The 17311-nt window shown below is 36.5% G+C and overlaps 1 protein-coding gene across 7 annotated transcripts in view; it reads left to right on the top strand.

Annotated features, from left to right (window-relative positions):
* Positions 1-12458, top strand: part of CBLB (Cbl proto-oncogene B) — a 135042-nt gene extending 122584 nt beyond the window's left edge. For 3 of the 7 annotated variants that reach the window (XM_074160968.1, XM_074160956.1, XM_074160971.1), the window contains 3 exons: positions 1128-1265; positions 3527-3646; positions 8614-8876. In XM_074160968.1, coding sequence (XP_074017069.1) covers positions 1128-1265; positions 3527-3646; positions 8614-8876 — 521 coding nt within the window. Of the gene's footprint in view, positions 1-1124; positions 1266-3526; positions 3647-8613 lie in introns of all 7 variants that reach the window. The other 4 variants (XM_074160980.1, XM_074160966.1, XM_074160989.1 and 1 more) reach the window with 2 other exon arrangements.
* The last annotated feature ends 4853 nt before the right edge of the window (positions 12459-17311 follow it).

The following is a 17311-nucleotide window of genomic DNA, read 5'->3' as shown; positions in this document are numbered from 1 at the left end:
TACTTGGTATCATAAGCCCTCATGCAAGACAGATGAAAAGGCATACTAAAGCTGTATTCAAGAAAAGCAAAACCATTTTCCCTAAAATAAATTATAAATTTTTGTCCCTTAATATGAAGTTTGAGCATTGTGATTTAATGCAAGAGTGTAGGGTTTTTCCTACTGTAGCTTTAGTAATTCCGTTTCTTTCATCAAATGCAAAGAGGAATGCCAAAGATGCGGCATTTAAGTGAAAGAAAACTAAATTAAATTAATTTGTTTATTTCTGTGTGTTTTTTCCACTATTAAGACACAGTTCAAAACTCACTGCTGGCTACGATCTCCAAAAGCTCTTTTCCAACCCTGATTTCTGTTCTTTTCTCCTACACAAAAGTCAGTGAGCTCTGCATATATACGGGGGCTGTACTTGGCCACCACCCACACCTTCATTGACAAACTCAGATGCATGACTGTTAGACTATAGTATATGTGTCATCATCCAATTTTCTAGTTCTCTAAAACCTTTTGAACATTTGCCATGTTCCTGCACTATACTCTTTCTGGTCCCTGAAGCGTTCCTGAGTTGCAAGAGTACATAGATCGAAGGCAGAAGATCACATGAAAATCACACTGCTCAGTAACCCTAGTCCTGTTTGCCCCACCTTTCTGTAAGGGGTACATTCTCTTGCCAAGCCCAAGAAAATTCAATTTATACTTGGGGTCAGAGCTTTGGAACAGCAGATAAAGATAATACACAGTATAAATGTAGCAAATTCAATGTAGTCAGCATTGGTGTTTGAATATAAATATTTTTGCTTAGCCACTGAACCATAGCTGTTATTCTACAGTGATATTCAGTGAAAGCTTTTGTTATAATACACTCTTTGCAATTGAGCTACTAAAAGAAATCACTCCCCCAATCCCAATGCAAATTGAGCATGCAAATGGTCATTCAGAGCATGTTTTAGAGGAGGGTAGTGTATAGTAAGAGTCAGGTTTACAGTTTTGTTACTGAAGTCACTGAACTGCGAGATGAGCCCTAGGAGTGACAGCCTCAGCAGTCAGAGAAAAATAGATTTTAACCTTCACTCTTTGTTCTACAGTTCTTAATAAAGTTTTGCTCATCTAAATTCTTTTCTAAAATGCAGGAGAAGATGCGTTTGATAGCTCACCCCCTTCACTACCACCACCACCGCCACCTGCTCGGCACAGTATGATTGAGCACACAAAACCTGCTGGCTCGGGAAGCCGACCTTCTTCAGGACATGAACTGTTCCTTCATTCTGGTAGGAATACAAAGGAATGAACATATTTTATTTGATTCTCCTTTACTTCAGAAGCTTATCTGTTCTGTGATAAAGTTGTCTTCAGGCTTCAGAAGTCTGTTTTGTCTATACTTCGTTATACAAATTTTTTTAAAATATGGGGTTTTTTAAATGGTGGCAATGAAAAAAACTCAGAATATAAAAAGACTTAACTTTTCACTGTCACAAAGTAATGAAATAAGATCAATGATTCTATACCAGGCTAGACATTTTTGGTAATTGTACTTTTCTAGTAAGAGTTGTTACTTGTGAAGTGCCAAGTTTTCTGTTGTAATCTGCATGACTAGTCTGTATCCTTTTGTCAATTCCATTGTTTTACTATAGAAAACATAACTCATGGGATTTATTTTCAAGTTGGAACTTGGGGAAAAACAAGAAAAGAAGTTGAAAGACTTCCTGCTTTGTTAGAACTGTCGTAAAGTTTTGTTGTGAAACTATATGAATTGTGGACACGGTTACAGCACCTGTGGTTCATAACCTTTTTGATATGTCAATTTTTCACCCCATGAATCAGTGTGACACTTTTCAGTCCAGTATTTTGCTTGTAAAAAGTATAAAAGGTTCACAATTTACAATTTTGTCTTTGAATTGAAAAGTGCTTGATTGTCAGGTTAATTAAGTTGAATACATTAGTTGCTGATGGTATAGATTACAACAGGATTTTTTGGGGTTATAGTGTATACCTGTGAGGTGACTTTTTTTTCCTCGATAGAAGTTTCCAAAGGATGTTGTTGTCTTAAGTTTACCCATCCCAGGAATATCTTCAGTGATTATCTACTTTGTGGTGCGGTTAGATGTCTTCCTCCTCCTATCTATTTTTCCTGGAAGGTTCATGGAGAGGGATAAATGAAATGTTTTGGTGGTAGTCTGTGCCACTCCATAATAGCCTGACAGGTTGTCGTGCATCTGGTTGACCTTTGTGAATGATACTGGCTGCGGGATGAAAGTGAGCTAGTTTAGGTTGAACTGGAATGACCTTTTATGGAATGTTTTTATTATTCAGTCCAGTCTGAGTGGATACCTCAATTGTATCATCTGGTGCAGAAACACACGCTGCACCATTCAGTTCTAACGGGAACGGAGAGGAAGCCTTCACACAGATGCACGCACACAGGCTCCATCGATCTGTGTGCAGTTCCCAGAAACATGCAGAGTTTTAAAATATTAAGTGTTATTTCCAAATAATATAAGAAGTATCACTGATAGTGTTAAAAAACATTTTATAGCTCTTAATTAAAAATCTGGAAAATGCATCCGTGGCCATGTATTGTTCTTCACATTGGCATAGTGAATACAATCTTATAGCAGCAGTTTTTATTAATGTTGTAAGTGTATACATCTACTTAGGCATACATGGTTGTGTGGATTGGCTATTTTTTTGTTCATATGGTATTTCTAAAGTCATATTACTCGTTTTGCATCTTGACAAATAAACTGCTGCAGATGATTTATGATGAGTTTTTGATGATTACTTTCCATACAAGTCTTGGGGGTGATTTCTCAGCTATCCATCAGAGCCTGTCAGATAGAATAATAATCTCATCATCAACAACAGCAAAAAGTTGCATGCAAATACATTCATGAGTCCAGAGCAGAAGCCATGTCCAGGATGATGTTAACACTTGCTCAGCTGTATCCTCAATAGCCAAAAAAAAAATTATGCCCGGACTATATATTTCTCCCATTTTATAAATTCTCTTCCTGTAATCAGCAGAGAGAACTGAAAACCTAGTCAAAACCTTACCAGTCCCTGTAATATTTACCCATAGCTGGGACTGTATGAATAGGAAATCTGCCCTGCAATCTTTGTGAACTGCAAAGCATAGTGTTACCAAGTTCTAACCAAACTGAGTAATAGCTGGTTTATTTCTAATTGTGCTGCTTCAGGCTTTGCAAGCTCTTCTGTGCTTTGCCAGACACAATCCTAGCAGTGTCAGGGTTGGGTAATTGAAAGGTACCTCAAAGATGTAAATAGAAGAGCCACGGTCAGTGCAGGATAGACCACCTTTGAGCTGTGCTCTTTCAAAACACGTCTACTATACAGGTGTTGAATTTGGATGCATACGTGCATACATACATGCTATGGAGGGAACAGCTCTCTTTGGATTCATGGCTCCTCTGTCTGAAGGGAGGCTATTTTAAGCCTAGGTCCTGTGCATCAGCCCTCCCTCAAATAATAATTCTAATTATGCTAAGACACCTTTTTTGTTTTATTATTACAGATCCCCATTTTGATCCCATAACTGGTCATGTTCCTTTACCACCTGCTCGTAGAGTAACTGGAGAAAACGTCAAAACAAATAGGACATCTCAAGACTATGATCAACTTCCTCCCTCTTCAGGTGAGGTAGAAAACTGTTCTTGTAGTAAATTACAACTTAATGAAGCAAATAACTTTCATCCATGAAGTCTAATAAGGTTTTGCCATTCTGGGTGATAAATGGCAATGGTAGTGTTGCTTTACAAAAATATGGAATCATCAAAGCATAACAGAGATTAAAGTTCAGCAATAAAGGTAGAAGTGGCTACCTGTTGGCTGTAGGTGTAGCTATTATGGCATCAATTTCACCAGCTGCCAAACTGAATGCTTATGGAAGTTCTAGTGTTCCTTATTTTTTGAGAAGGGTAGAGATTTTTCTGCCCCCTTTGAAGCTCACAAAAGATCTGAAGTCCTGCAGGGACCACACGCATTTCACTTCCACCTTTGTTTCATTGCTCCTAAAAAAATAAAAAGAAAAGTAGCTTCACTCTCTAAAGTATTATTACTTTCTGATCTTTTTTGCTAAAATGTTTGTCTGAAGTTCTAATAAATTTTTAAATGTTTTTTAATAAAACAAGAAGAACCAAAACCAATTAAAGTTGTCTTCTATTTGCAATGGAACAGGTCTAGTAGAAGCAATTCTTCTGCTGTAGAAATTTTGCTTATGGTTTTCAGGCAAGACAGATATATTAAAATTATTATAAAATATAAAATGAAGTATTACCTGTATTTCAAAGTACTTTCACCAATTCATAGAAAATTTTCTTTTCTTTAGCTGTGCATGGTATGTGGGGAAGGGAGAGGATTGTCCCACCTGCATTATTTTGCTGTATGGGGAGACCACAGAAAGAAAGAACCTACTAATCTACTAATATAACAGTGTTTCTTTTTTTTTCCCTGTTGTTAGAAAAAATAATTTTTTATAATGCATGTTTTATATGTGACACTGTGAGGGATCTATTTGTGTTACAGCGTTAACCAGATTTATTTAGGGCATTTTAAATTCTTTCATAATACAAATAATGACAATGATATAACTACCTTTTAAAGCTATGGAATTTTCCTGTGACTCTTTTCAATTCTGTGGTAGGACAATTTTTAATTTTCCTCATTTACTGCAAGATGTTTGCTACTTAAAGTCTTGGAGATTTCTGATATCACTTAAGAAATACTTTTCTGTCTATATGTTTCCCACAGCCGTATTCTAAACCACCCACTTGTGTCGAACTTTGCTATAAATATCGTTCTGAATCAGCATGGTGTACAGCGAAGATACTCAATTTAATGTCAATTAAGTGAAAGCTGTGTGATAGATCATGTCATACTCTTAATTGAAAAGTTGTTTTTACAGTGGCAGTAATTCCGTAGAACAGAACTGATGAGCTTCAGGATTAACTGATTCACCTTCACCTATGATTTAAAAAGACAATGTAGATCTGTAACTATTCAGAACTTTTGTTTTTGCACTTATTCTGAACTAACCTTAGTTAGGAAATTCTGAAGTAACCGCTTAGGAAATTCTTCATTTCAGATGTTTAGTATGGTGATTCTTTAAACTAGCTGGAAAAGAAACGTAGTTCACTCTAAAATCTATTTTTAATTTAGCCACTGGCTCCCCAGAGTAGCATGGGGAGTCCTTTAACTTCTGTGCTTTATTTTGACCATTTTTAAGATTGCTGTTAGGATGTTTAACTGAATTGTTAGCATGTAATGAGAAATTTATTCTAATTCAACAACTTATTTGGTATTAAACACTTAAGAAATAGTTCTCCACTATGCACCTAACTATCCCAAAGGCATGATTTTTCAAACTGCTTAAGTACAACTTTCAAAAATTATTACAATAAAAGCAAGAGAAGGAGATATTGTTAATAGTATGTGGGAAAGGTAGAAGAAAATTAAGTCTCTAATACAGGCATCTGCTGTATTTTACTGAATTTAGCTATTCTGTAAGAAATGGATTCAAATGGCTAGTTAGATATATTTGTCTGCTGCCAATTCACTCACCTGGCCTTATTAAAGCATTTGCATGCAAATTTAAATGCCTTTACAGAGAAATTCTAGATGGAGGTTGTTCCATATTATTTCAGGGTGGATTTCAATTAGCCCTAAGGGCAATAATGTGCCATATTATGTAATGCAAAATATGAAGATCATTCCCAACAGCTTGATGGACCAATATGTGTAGTTACTCCTTTCCCACTTTCTCCCTGCTCTGTCAGTTCCTTAGTATAGATGTCCCCTGGGTATCCTTTGTGCCTGTACCCCAGTTAGATTAGATGTAGCTGCTTGCCACTGCTCCAGAGAGGCCTTGCACAACAAGCCTTCATCATCTGCTTCCCTGGTGCTTCTCTGTCAGTGAAAGACCATGGAACATACAGGAGAAGCAGCAAGGGAAGAAAAGAAGAGGGCCATTTCACAGCAGAGAGGAGCAGGCAGTTGGCATTGTTACAAATATCCTTCTCCCACTGTGCCATGGAGCTCTCGCCTTACAACTTTTTCTGTGCTTTTTAAACCCATATTAAACGAGCCTGTCTCTGCCTGTATGCTAACCCATTACCTAAGGGTTAAATCTAGTGCCAAATTACAGAAATGTGAGTGATAGAGGAAGCTCCTTGCTGTAGCTACTGTTAATTGAATTACGGAATTAGAAAATCTATTTGATTTTTTAGCTAGGCACCCACAGTGGCTGAAACATCAGAGAGAATGGGAGGTTGGGAAGAAAGTCCTGCTTAAATACCTCTATCTCAGTGTCCAGATGGACTTGCAGCTTAGGCTTAGTATCTTTAAGCTCAGGATCCAATGTCATACCCAGCTTCAGCTAAAATTTATATGGATGTGAAGATATTGAAAGAGATGTCAGCGCTTAAAAAAGTAATAATGGAAATTAGGTTAGAGAGAGAGAGATCTTAAAGTATCTGTGCTAAAGAGAGATGTTACTGTAGTGAGAATAAAATGCCTATGCTGCAAATCTGCTGACAGAATTAAAAATGACCTTTCTAAATGATGTGATTGCTTAAGAAAGTTTGTTTGGAAGCTTCAGCAAAGTTGAAGGTTTTATACAGGAAATAACTTCAGTTTTAAGCCTATATTAGACTTTGTAGATCAAAAAATATCTCGTGTAACTCACACACAGAAAGATCTGATCTATGCATAAGGAATTTTTTCGGTACCTCAACCCCAGGAGAAAATGTAAAGTTTGCAAATTAATTTTGTTTCATCCTCTAAAGAAATGAAGTCCATAACGAAATGTGCATACTAAAACAGTTTGAAATGTTTCTGAAAGAAAACTGATTGGTTAAAATGTGTTATTTTATATATTTTTAAATTATTTTAAATTTAAAGAATATTCTTCTGTTACAGTCTTGATTTTTCTAAATTAAGTGAAGTGAAAAATTTGACTTTTTCTAATTTGGTTTTTAGTCACTAACCTCACTTCCTGAGCTATAGTTATTTTCTCAAACCAAGTGTGCTTCATGTGGCTTTCACACCTTCTTAGGAGGTTTGGATCTGCTTCAGGTGTGTTTACTAGAACACTTAGCATTTATATAATTCTTTTCATCATGACAAAATGATGAGAGAAAAATCATAACAAATATGAAATAGCCCTTACTATCTGTAGGTTTTGTCATAACTATTTGCAAGGAAAATAGGCAACAAAATTAGAACAAAATTAATCTTAACCCCTTACTGTAAATTTTTAATCAAATTACTCTCATCCATTTGTTATACTTGATAGAAGTATTATTTTCTTATCATCTCTGAATTAAGAAATGGAATTAAAATTTATAGCAACACTCATCTGAATGCATGGAAACTAAGTTGAGAGAAAAATACACCTTGGTTAGATGTGCACTAACGTGAACTATTTTCATTCATCCGAAATGTTTAATGCACTCAGTTGAATTACAGTTCTCTCTATCCAGTGTCATGATAAGGTAGCATGTTGTAACAGCAGTACTAGAAATAAAGCATTCTTTCATCACTAAAAATCTGTTTCTAAAGTACTTAATAATGCAAAACACCATTGCTGTCAGTGTAAGTAAACAGGATATATCACAGCCTGAAATTCCTCTAATTTATCTGTCAAAGTCACTGTTGATGAAACTTTTTGAAGGATTAAAGGCTTTTTTTTTTTTTTTTAAATACTTTCCTCTTGAAAGTGTTTTCTGCTCTATGCCTGCTTGTATTTAAGCTTCTTATTGTGGAATCAGTGAGGATAAAAAGGTTTCCGTAAAGTACCAAGTTTACTTGAGCACGAAACTCTTGACTCTCAGAAGATTAGCAAGTTTGAATATTAGCTTTTTTTCATCAGCACATCATGATTCTTGGCACCAGCATTAACTGTGAAGGTAACCTTTCCATAGAAGAGAGGGAAAGGGGAAATACTTCCAAAGGGGAACTGTAGAGGAAGGATCATGTTCTGTTCTCACCACCAAAAATAACTGGACAGGAGGTTTTTTTGAGAAACCAGTTATTTCTGTACTTACGTGTAGCTGCTATGCATGAAATCAACTGCAATTGATTGAACAGAATCTGCAAGATGCACCAATAAGTGAAGGATTTTTCTCCCTCGGGCATATTTGGCTGGATTCTTCTTCTGCACATCTTCCAATCCTGACTAAAATTGTGGTCAAATTGTTTGGGTTTTTAGGGGTTTTATTGTTGGTTTTTTTACAACAGACTAAGAAAAGTTCTCAAACTGTCTGTTCAGAGTGGAGAGCCTTTAACATTTTGGCTGGCTATGTCCACTGTCTTTGCAGTTTCATCATACTTTCTTTTTCTTCCAACTTTGGATAACTCAGATTTTAACTTGCATGTTCCTATTATATTATTAAAATAGCATTTAACTACATTATTTCCTTTTTGGATGTTCTTGTGGAATTCAGCTTCTGTCCAAATTTTAAAATTAGATATATCAGTGAATTAAAATATCTCTTCATATTCCTTTAGAATTTTACTTTTTGAACTGCTTCTTGAGGCTTGACCTACCTATAACAGGATTTTAAGCCAATTTATACTGATTTCTGTCTCCTTTATTTGAAACAGATGGTTCACAAGCACCAGCCAGGCCCCCTAAACCACTTCCTCGGAGGACTGCCCCAGAAATACACCACAGGAAAGCATACAGCTCTGACAGTTCCATGGAAAATGTGGATGCAAAAATTGCAAAACTTATGGGAGAGGGCTATTCCTTTGAAGAAGTCAAGAGGGCACTTGAAATTGCCCAGAATAATGTTGATGTGGCCCGTAGTATTTTAAGAGAGTTTGTCTGTTTTCCTCCACCGGTTTCCCCACGTCTCAATCTATAGCAGCGTCAAGATATTCTTGGAGCATGCGAATTCTACATATACACGTGTGGAGTAGGAAATGAGAGAAAGAAGAGAGTGGAATATTTTTCTTTCATCCTTAGTAGAAGGGTGTTTGTTTCCAGCCGTTTATCAAAGGCTCGTGGCTGCTCTGATCAAGACTTATAAATATGCTGAGGCTTATGTATTTTTGCTAGCCATACTTTTTTAAATCAGGGTTGAACTGACAAAATAATTTAAAGAAGTTTACTTCTCTAGAACTTTTAATCTGTGAAATGCTTTTTCTTGTTTACAAGTTGGCAAGTTACAGTTTTCTATCTGATGCCTGTACTATGTTCCTGTTCATATTCCCTTGTACTTGTGGTCAGTTCTGCTGTAGCATTCCCAACAGTTTCCATGCTGTCCACCCCATCAACTAAATCATCACTTTCCAGAAGTTCTGTGTTTGGGTTTTTTTTTCCTCTTACAAGATGCTATAATTGTGTTTTTTGCATTTCAGCTCATCAAATGCAAAAAGTATGTGGCCTTCACTACTGATATTTTTTTTTTCTGAGATTCCTTTGCTTTTGAGAGAGGAAATATCTGAATGTAAAATGCATTATTTTGTCTATGAACTGCCTTTTTAAAGGTATTTTGACAGTAATGTTGGGCAGCTTTCTGTTTAACATGAATTCCATGACCTGTAGTCCTCAAAGTCTTTTATACAGTTTCCACAAAAAAATCCCAACCAACAAATAAAACACTTCATGCAGCAGTGATACTGAGTTCTGACATGTAAAAGCTCTTTCAAATTTGAGTATTTGATTGCAAATGTTCAAAAAAAGCCAAATGCACATAATTCTGTGTTTTGATTACACACTAATGGCACCAGTTCTCTGACCTATGTAAACTGAGGGATGCCAGACTAGAAGGAATCTTTTTGAATGATGTTAATGGTATTCAGGTAAATTCCAGTTCTAGCTTCTGTAAAGTAAAATGCAGTTAATTTTTTGTTTGAGTGATTATCCTGTGGTTCATTGTGGCTTGGATCAGTTTGTATTAACATGGAAACTTTAAATCTTTGATGCACTGTTAATTCCTAATGCTACTGTAGCAATATTTTTTGCAAAGTTCTCTAGTAACTTCCTCCTCTGTACACTTTATTATTCACAAATATGTGTTTAATACCCAAATTCATTCACTCATTTTCCAGCTGCTTAGTTGGAGATACATTTTTGCTTTATGTGGTTAATGATACTCCAGGCTTTGACATTTTATTTTTGAGCCCCAATTGATGAAAGCCAAATTAAAAATCTTCCTAACTTTAGAAAGGAGAGGAGACAACTCTATTCTTATTACACTCAAAGTTAAGAGTCCAAATATTTCCAGAATAGTTCTTAAAATTACTGCTTTCTTGTTTTTTCAGGAAACTTTGAAATCTTCTTTTCTTTTGTTAATATTGAAAAGATAAAACCATGTAGTAGTTAGAATATTTTCACATTTTGAGATGTGACTAGTGTATGAGAATTTTCACAGTCTGCTAAGCTGGGTGTGAGGTATATATTTATTGTTCCCTTTCAGCTGTCAGTGTTCTCCTGCACTTAGAGCAAGTGGTAGAAGTTACATCACTTGCAAGCTCAGATCTCAACTTCCATTGCATTTGTTTTAACGATTTTCTAATGATAGCAAATGGCTGAATTGCAGGATTCAAAATAACTGGGAACACTCAGTGGAAATTACTGTGATATCTCAAAGTCCATTGTTTCATCAAAGAACTTATTCTTAAAACTAATTAAATATATTTAGTGTAGCATCACAAAGCATAGTATGGATATCATTAATCTGCTTCAGTGATAAAAGATGATCAGGAGAATTCAGGGTATAGGAAAGAGCTTCTGTTCCACTTTGACTTAAGCAAATGATTCTGAGTTTATGTCCTAGAAAAGGGCATTTGCAACTTCCATTAAATGTTCGTTTCTTGAGTACAGCTTATGCAAAGTTTTGGTTGAAGTTATATTCTGTGCTTTTAGTTCAAGTAAATCTCTTTTCTCTATTTTGGGGAAAAGTTTTGTGTAGTCTTGAACTCTCTTGTTCATTTGGTTTGTTTACAACATCACTCTAGCATTTTAGCTAACTATAAATTCAAAATGATTCATGCTATTAAATTAAACGCCATGGTTGTACTGGAATTACTTAAATGAGGTTCTAGTGTAACTGCCACTATATAGCAATGATGACAGTGAAAAAAGAACACTTCATAAGGGTGAACAAACAATCTGCAGGCTGAGTTTTGAAATTTTGAGTTGTAATGGAGAACTCATTTTCTCATTTTTATGCAGCAGCTTAGTATAAATGACAGCCTTATGTTTCAATTAGAGGCTGGAACTGCTGCCTGATAGATTAAGGTTTTGAAATTTTTCCTTCTCCTTTCTAGTTGTGACCACCAGTGACGCATTTTTTTTTTAGTATGTGTTTAAAAAACAGCTTGATAAGCAATATTCTGAGTGGCAACTTGAAAAGAGTTCCATTAATCTTTAAATGAGTGTGCTAATACCACTTCTAAATAGTGGAACGTGAAGACTATTTCAAACCTGTTTTGGTTAATAGTTTTAAATTCAAACAGAGCAAAATTGCTTTGCTAGAGTGTTGATGTTTACTCTGCAGGAATTAATAGGCTTAAAAGAAATTAATCTGGTTGCAGTCTAGTTCTCTAAACACATAGTTCTCTAAACATATTTTAACCTTTGAAAGACTTGAGGGTTTGAGCCTGGCAGCGTGTTGTGCACATATATAACTTTAAGGAAGACTGACTTCAGTGAGAGTGCTTGAATGAACAAAGTTGGTTAAACTCAGAAACATGTGCTATCATATTTCTTCCCATTAAATGTCATTGCAGGCTTTAGACCATCATTCTGATGTCTGTTCGCCTCTCCTTTTGGCTAAATTGCTGCATGTTAAGCAAATTGGCTGAAGCAGAAGTTGAGCAAAGTAAGTGGACATCAGCAGCGTGGTTCTTTTCCAAAGACTGAGCGGGGGAAAAAATGAAATTGTGATAAAATAAATTAATTTGACTAGCCATGTTAATGGCTTGGCTGGAACCCTAAAATGGCCACTGCTAAAATTTGTTAATGTTCAGTATCTCAAGAGTGCATCTGGCAGTTTTTTTTCATAATGTGAATTTAAGAAATTTTGTACCTGGATCATTTCTTCTGTTACTGTCATTTTCAGCTTGAAGCTTTACTTTGCACTGATGACTCTGACCTGAAAGCATTTAAATTTGTGTCTTAAAGCTTGTCAAATTTTGAAACAAATGAACACCATATTCGAAGCAAATTCATTCAGGTACTACCTGTTGACCTGGAATTTAACGCTTTTAGGAATGACTTCTTGAAAAAGGACTTCAGTAGTTTCCATTTTGAAGGATTTTCTTTCAAATAACTATTTTATCAGAAAATGCCTTTTATAAACTTGTCTAACGTGGCAAACTTAGTGATGTGTTCAATTAATTTATATTTTATGCAACATTCTTTTTAAATTTTGGTTATTATGTAAGCTCAAGTTCTTTATCTGTTCTTGTAAGGTATTTTATAAAATTAATGTTAACAGAACATTGGGTTGGTCTGTGATTTTTCAAGACTCTGTCTCTGTTATTGAATATTATCACTTCTCATATGCTGCTTTAGAAACTTAGCCTGTCCTGTGTAGGGCTCTTAGAAACCATTGTTTTGTCAGCCACAAAAATGAGGCCTTGCTCTAAAATAAGGTGAATCATTGCATTGAGATATTTGCTTTATATCCCCATACATCACTTAACTTCTAGATTTCAGTAATAAAAATTCATAAATAGGCAGTGATTTCAGAATGTGCATGTAATAGTTTTATGGCAGAAAGATGACAATCATTAAATATTTAGAATCCAAAGTGGTGAGCATATAGTCGACTGTACATTAATTTACAGGATTTTTTTCCTAAAGAAAATTACAGTAAGCTCACACTGATATTTCTTTAGCATCCTGTGCATTTACGTTCTCAAGCATTGTACTCAAAATGGAAAAAATATTTTAGGAGTGTGAAACACTTTTTTTTCGCTGTTATTGTATTCCGACATTCTGAAAAATGTTTAGAAAATCTAACCTCTCTACTATGCATGACAATACTGCTATTACTATTTAAAGCCCAACACCATTCCCTGCAGGTCAAATTAGACCTTCAGTGGTTGTTTCTTGCGTCTATGTTAAATCCTTGTCTTTTATGTAGTCATCTTACTTGTCATCTCACTAAGTAGGGAAGTTAACTGTTTGGTACACTTGTCTGTAGTACTACAGCTGCCTATTTCTTTCATTTTTTATGCTGCCAATGTGAAAGTCAGCTGTCACGTCGTTGTGGTATAATTGAAATTTAGCAGCTGGGTGCTCTAGAAATGTTTCAGGAATTTTTGTTTGATAGTCCCAGTCACTGATTCTGTACAAGGTACTTGCCTCCATTTATCAGTTGCAATGACTTGGCATCAGGAAAATGATAAATTTTAGATTTTAAGCCACTGTGTGTTGCTTTAGCACCTAAACATTCCATTTGTCCTTAGATGATTTCATGTCTAGCAAAGAGAATTCTTACTCAAAATAAATCCTAAATCCCAAATCTCTTAATCTTAAATCACAAAATAAATCTTAAATTTGTGAAACTTAATCCCATAACCTTCCTGAATATCATAAAAAATTTAAAGGCCTCAGAATAATATGAATTATGAAAAGATTTTTACTTCCTAGACCTGCCAGAAACAAAAGCGAAAACCCATTGAATACTGATCTTCTGACTGTAAAGCTACTTGCATCCGTCTTGACCTCTGGAGGAATCGGCCAGTCTCGCTACAATACTTTTTTTAAAAATGTCAGCTTTTTTTTTTTTTTAATTGCAATAACTGCCATGGTAGCCAGCAAGATGGGAGAGATGCAGAGAACTACATAGAAGAAGGTAATTCTGTCCTAACCATCCAAGCTCCTCTCTCCTGTAGGCATACCAGATTTTGCTGGTTTGAACTGCCTGGATGTCTGGTGAAAATGAAAGAGTATTTGGTGAGATTACCCCAGTCTTCAGTTACTGTGTCCTTCTCCAGGAAGTTTGCTAAAAGACACATTGTTTAAGAACGGGATGCCGGGGTCTTAAGCAGCAGAGGGAAGTGTGAAGTAGCACTCTGCTCGGAATGTTTTTTTAATGCTAGCAGAACAACCAAAAGCTTCATAAGGATTTTAGTGGAAACACTTCTGTTTTAAAGCTCATCATCTTGTTTTTTGAAGGGTATATATATGTACATGCTAGTCTGGTGAAGCATTGAGGAGAGAGTATTCTACCTGGTGCCTGCCTGCGGAGTTCATAACTAGGCTGTGGTATTCAACTGTGCCAAAGTATCTTCTGAACTGAATCTGCAGAATAATCAAGCTACTGTAGTCCTGCATGTGTTAAAAGGCAAGTTTTTTTCCCTAGATAGCTAGGGAGGTGGATATATTTACCCAAAATAGATAGCTTGCTTCTATGCATCCGTGTAATGATTAGGACACTGAAAATAATAAATGCTCCCTACAGAGCATAAGGTAAATGTTAGTTTTCATTAGACCACAATGCAATAAGTGCCCTAAGGAGAACTTTTCTTTTGTTAATCTGCCGATTGAATATCACGGAATTTCAAATGCTGTACAAAGATAAGTAAGTCTACATCATCAGCCATTCGGAAATACCTCAAGTTAGTGGCTGGTGTAGTTCTCTGAAGCTATTATCTTGCTTGAGTATGTGACTTTCAGGTGTTTCTTCTTGAAGTTTACATCTTCGTTACCAAATCAATATGGTCCATATAAAATTATAATTCATAATTTTTATTCTCTATACTTTTCACTATGGCTGTTATCAGTAGTACCTTTATTATCTAGGCTCATACACTGAAATGCAAATTATCCTGCTCTCACACATCCCAGCTTGGTCCAAGTTCAGCCCTGTCTTTGCCCCACAACAGATGCATCGCTTTCTTTGCATCTTCATTTGCTCCCCTTAAGACTGGTTTTCCTCCCTCCCAACCCAAATCTCTTCACAGCGACATCATCCACCAGCACACCCTTCATCTCATTAACAACAGACACTACAGTTTGCCATCTCAGCTTGTGACCACACCTGTATTTTCTTCTATAATACCTCATAAGCGTTTTGTTAGTCTGGTCTGTCTTAATCATTATACAGATTTTCTGTGCCATATCTGAATGGCCCCTGTGAACACAGTCATCCAAAATGGATCCTGAATTCTGTGAGAAAGCCTGTTTTCTTTGTTAGTATCACCAGCATTTTTTCCTGCTCCCTTCTCAGCATGGAAATATGCTCTTGTGTTTCATGATTTGTCTGTCCAGGATGGAGATGAAACCCACTGCTTATTTCAGCAGATCTCTATTCTGTTTCTGAGATGTGAAAAGAAACCAATAAAGACATCCTCTCCTAATAACAGTTCTTGTGTTTGAGATGGCTTATGTGTCAATATAAGAGTTAAGAAGTTCATCCAACAAATGTGGTTTGTAGCTTGGAAAGTCACAATTATATTCGGTTACTTCTAGTATTGAGTGAGGTGCAGGTTGAGGGGGGGAATCGATAAATTTTATAAGATGTATCAATGAAATTGGGACGTCACTTGCAAATAGAGGTAACATTACTATGAGTGGCAGGGATAAAAGATTGACTATACATTTGATACCAAAGAAATTAGTATCATATAGCTTGAAAATTCTTGCATCTGAATGATTCCACCAGTGGCCCCCAAAAGACTTTTATTCTTCATTTCTTAGGTAACTACCCACAGGTTGGTTGTGATGATGATAATTTTGTAGCTTTTTAGGTGAACAAATATGTGTGAGTATGACTGTAGATAGAGAGCTCCCCTTTTTCTGTGCTGCTTCCTGGGGGGTACTCACTGTAGTTTTCCCAAAATCTAACAGATATGGGACTATTTACATTAGGTCTCATGCAATTGTAGACTACCCACCTGTCACAAAAGAGCTGGATGGTGAGGGAAGGGTTGAAAATTAACAATCTGAGTGGGCAAGGAGGCAGTGAAGGTGGTGTATTAGAGCCATGATTTATTCTGGGGAAGCAGGAATAGTGTAATGGAAAGAGGAAGGAGGCAATGTGGGTGTAGAGGAAATGCAGAGGGGAAAGTGGAGAGTGAATCAAGTTAGAGAAGACGGGTAGAAGTTAGGAGCAAATGGCAAAAAGCAGAAGGGAGAAAAGTCTTGACAACTTAGAGAAATGTTTAAGTGTTTCAGAGAGTGGGTGGAGGAGAGAATTTCTGAGCTGCAGTGTGCTAAGGGTGCACTGAAGTGGGGGATATCTGCCTCACCATGTTTGGGGCACAGCAGATTTACATGGAAAGGGCATTACGTGCCTGCCTGTATCGTTCCTAGGTGACCTGCACTGTAGTTAATCCCCTTATTTTAGTGGTTACCGTCACGCTACTACTCTTCGCTCCCACCTGGATGTGGTCTCTGGCACATCTCTGAAATTCTGTGTGGCAAACTGCTCAGTCAGTTCTCTTAGCAACATTTTTTTTGCCAGTGGTTTAACCTGTGGTTGTTTCCAGTCCCTTCAATGCTTTTCTATCTGTTTTGAGGTTTAGTTCTAGCAAGAAGACTTAGCAATAAATAAAGCTCAGTTGAACAACTTTGTCTTCAGGCATTGGCATCCATTCCTTTGATGTGTTGGTGTTGCTGAGTAAACAGTCTCTGAGATTATTGGGAGAGGCAGAATCTTAATTGTATCTGCGCTTTGTTTTTATGATCTTAGATACTGGCTGACCAGGGCACTGCTGCAGGCTGTGAATCTGCCGTCAAACCGGCTCTTGGTTCCCATTTTAACCACATTCCATAATACTTCCTAAGGGGCTGAGACCAAATTAAAATTGTCTGTGGCTTGATTCAAAGATGATGTGGGTATGCTTTTCACTTTTTGTGGCTGCATAACTTGCTGTATTCACGTGTGGTGCTATGAGCATAATGCTGTAAAATTCAACCTATCCTGAAACCCATGTAATTTCCATGCTTATTTAGTGGTTGATATAATTTGCCTTGTGAAGCACACAAGGTTCCTGTGGTGGGGTGCACAGGACAAAGGTTAATTTCTTCCTAGTGATGAGTTACAGCAGTGTGGACTAACAGCTAATAAACAGAGGCTCCTGTTGATGTACAAACTATCTTAGCAGTGTGGATTGATTTTCTTGGTTGGTTGAGCTGAAATTTATTTTCCAGTGATCTGACCTTATGGGACCTTGTATTATTTGTATTGTGTCATCATTGTATTTGAGCTCTCTCCATTACAGTAATGTCCATGCCTCTTGAGACTGCCTGGTCTTCTCCCTTTCAAAGTCTGTCAAGATGGCTGGATGAGACATGTGGAGGGGGACTGGTTGGCTGATTTGTTAGTAGCAGATGTTT

The sequence above is a fragment of the Numenius arquata genome, chromosome 1, assembly GCF_964106895.1.
Source record: "Numenius arquata chromosome 1, bNumArq3.hap1.1, whole genome shotgun sequence".
Taxonomy (NCBI): Eukaryota; Metazoa; Chordata; class Aves; order Charadriiformes; family Scolopacidae; genus Numenius; species Numenius arquata.
This window is presented reverse-complemented; position numbering and strand designations above follow the sequence as displayed.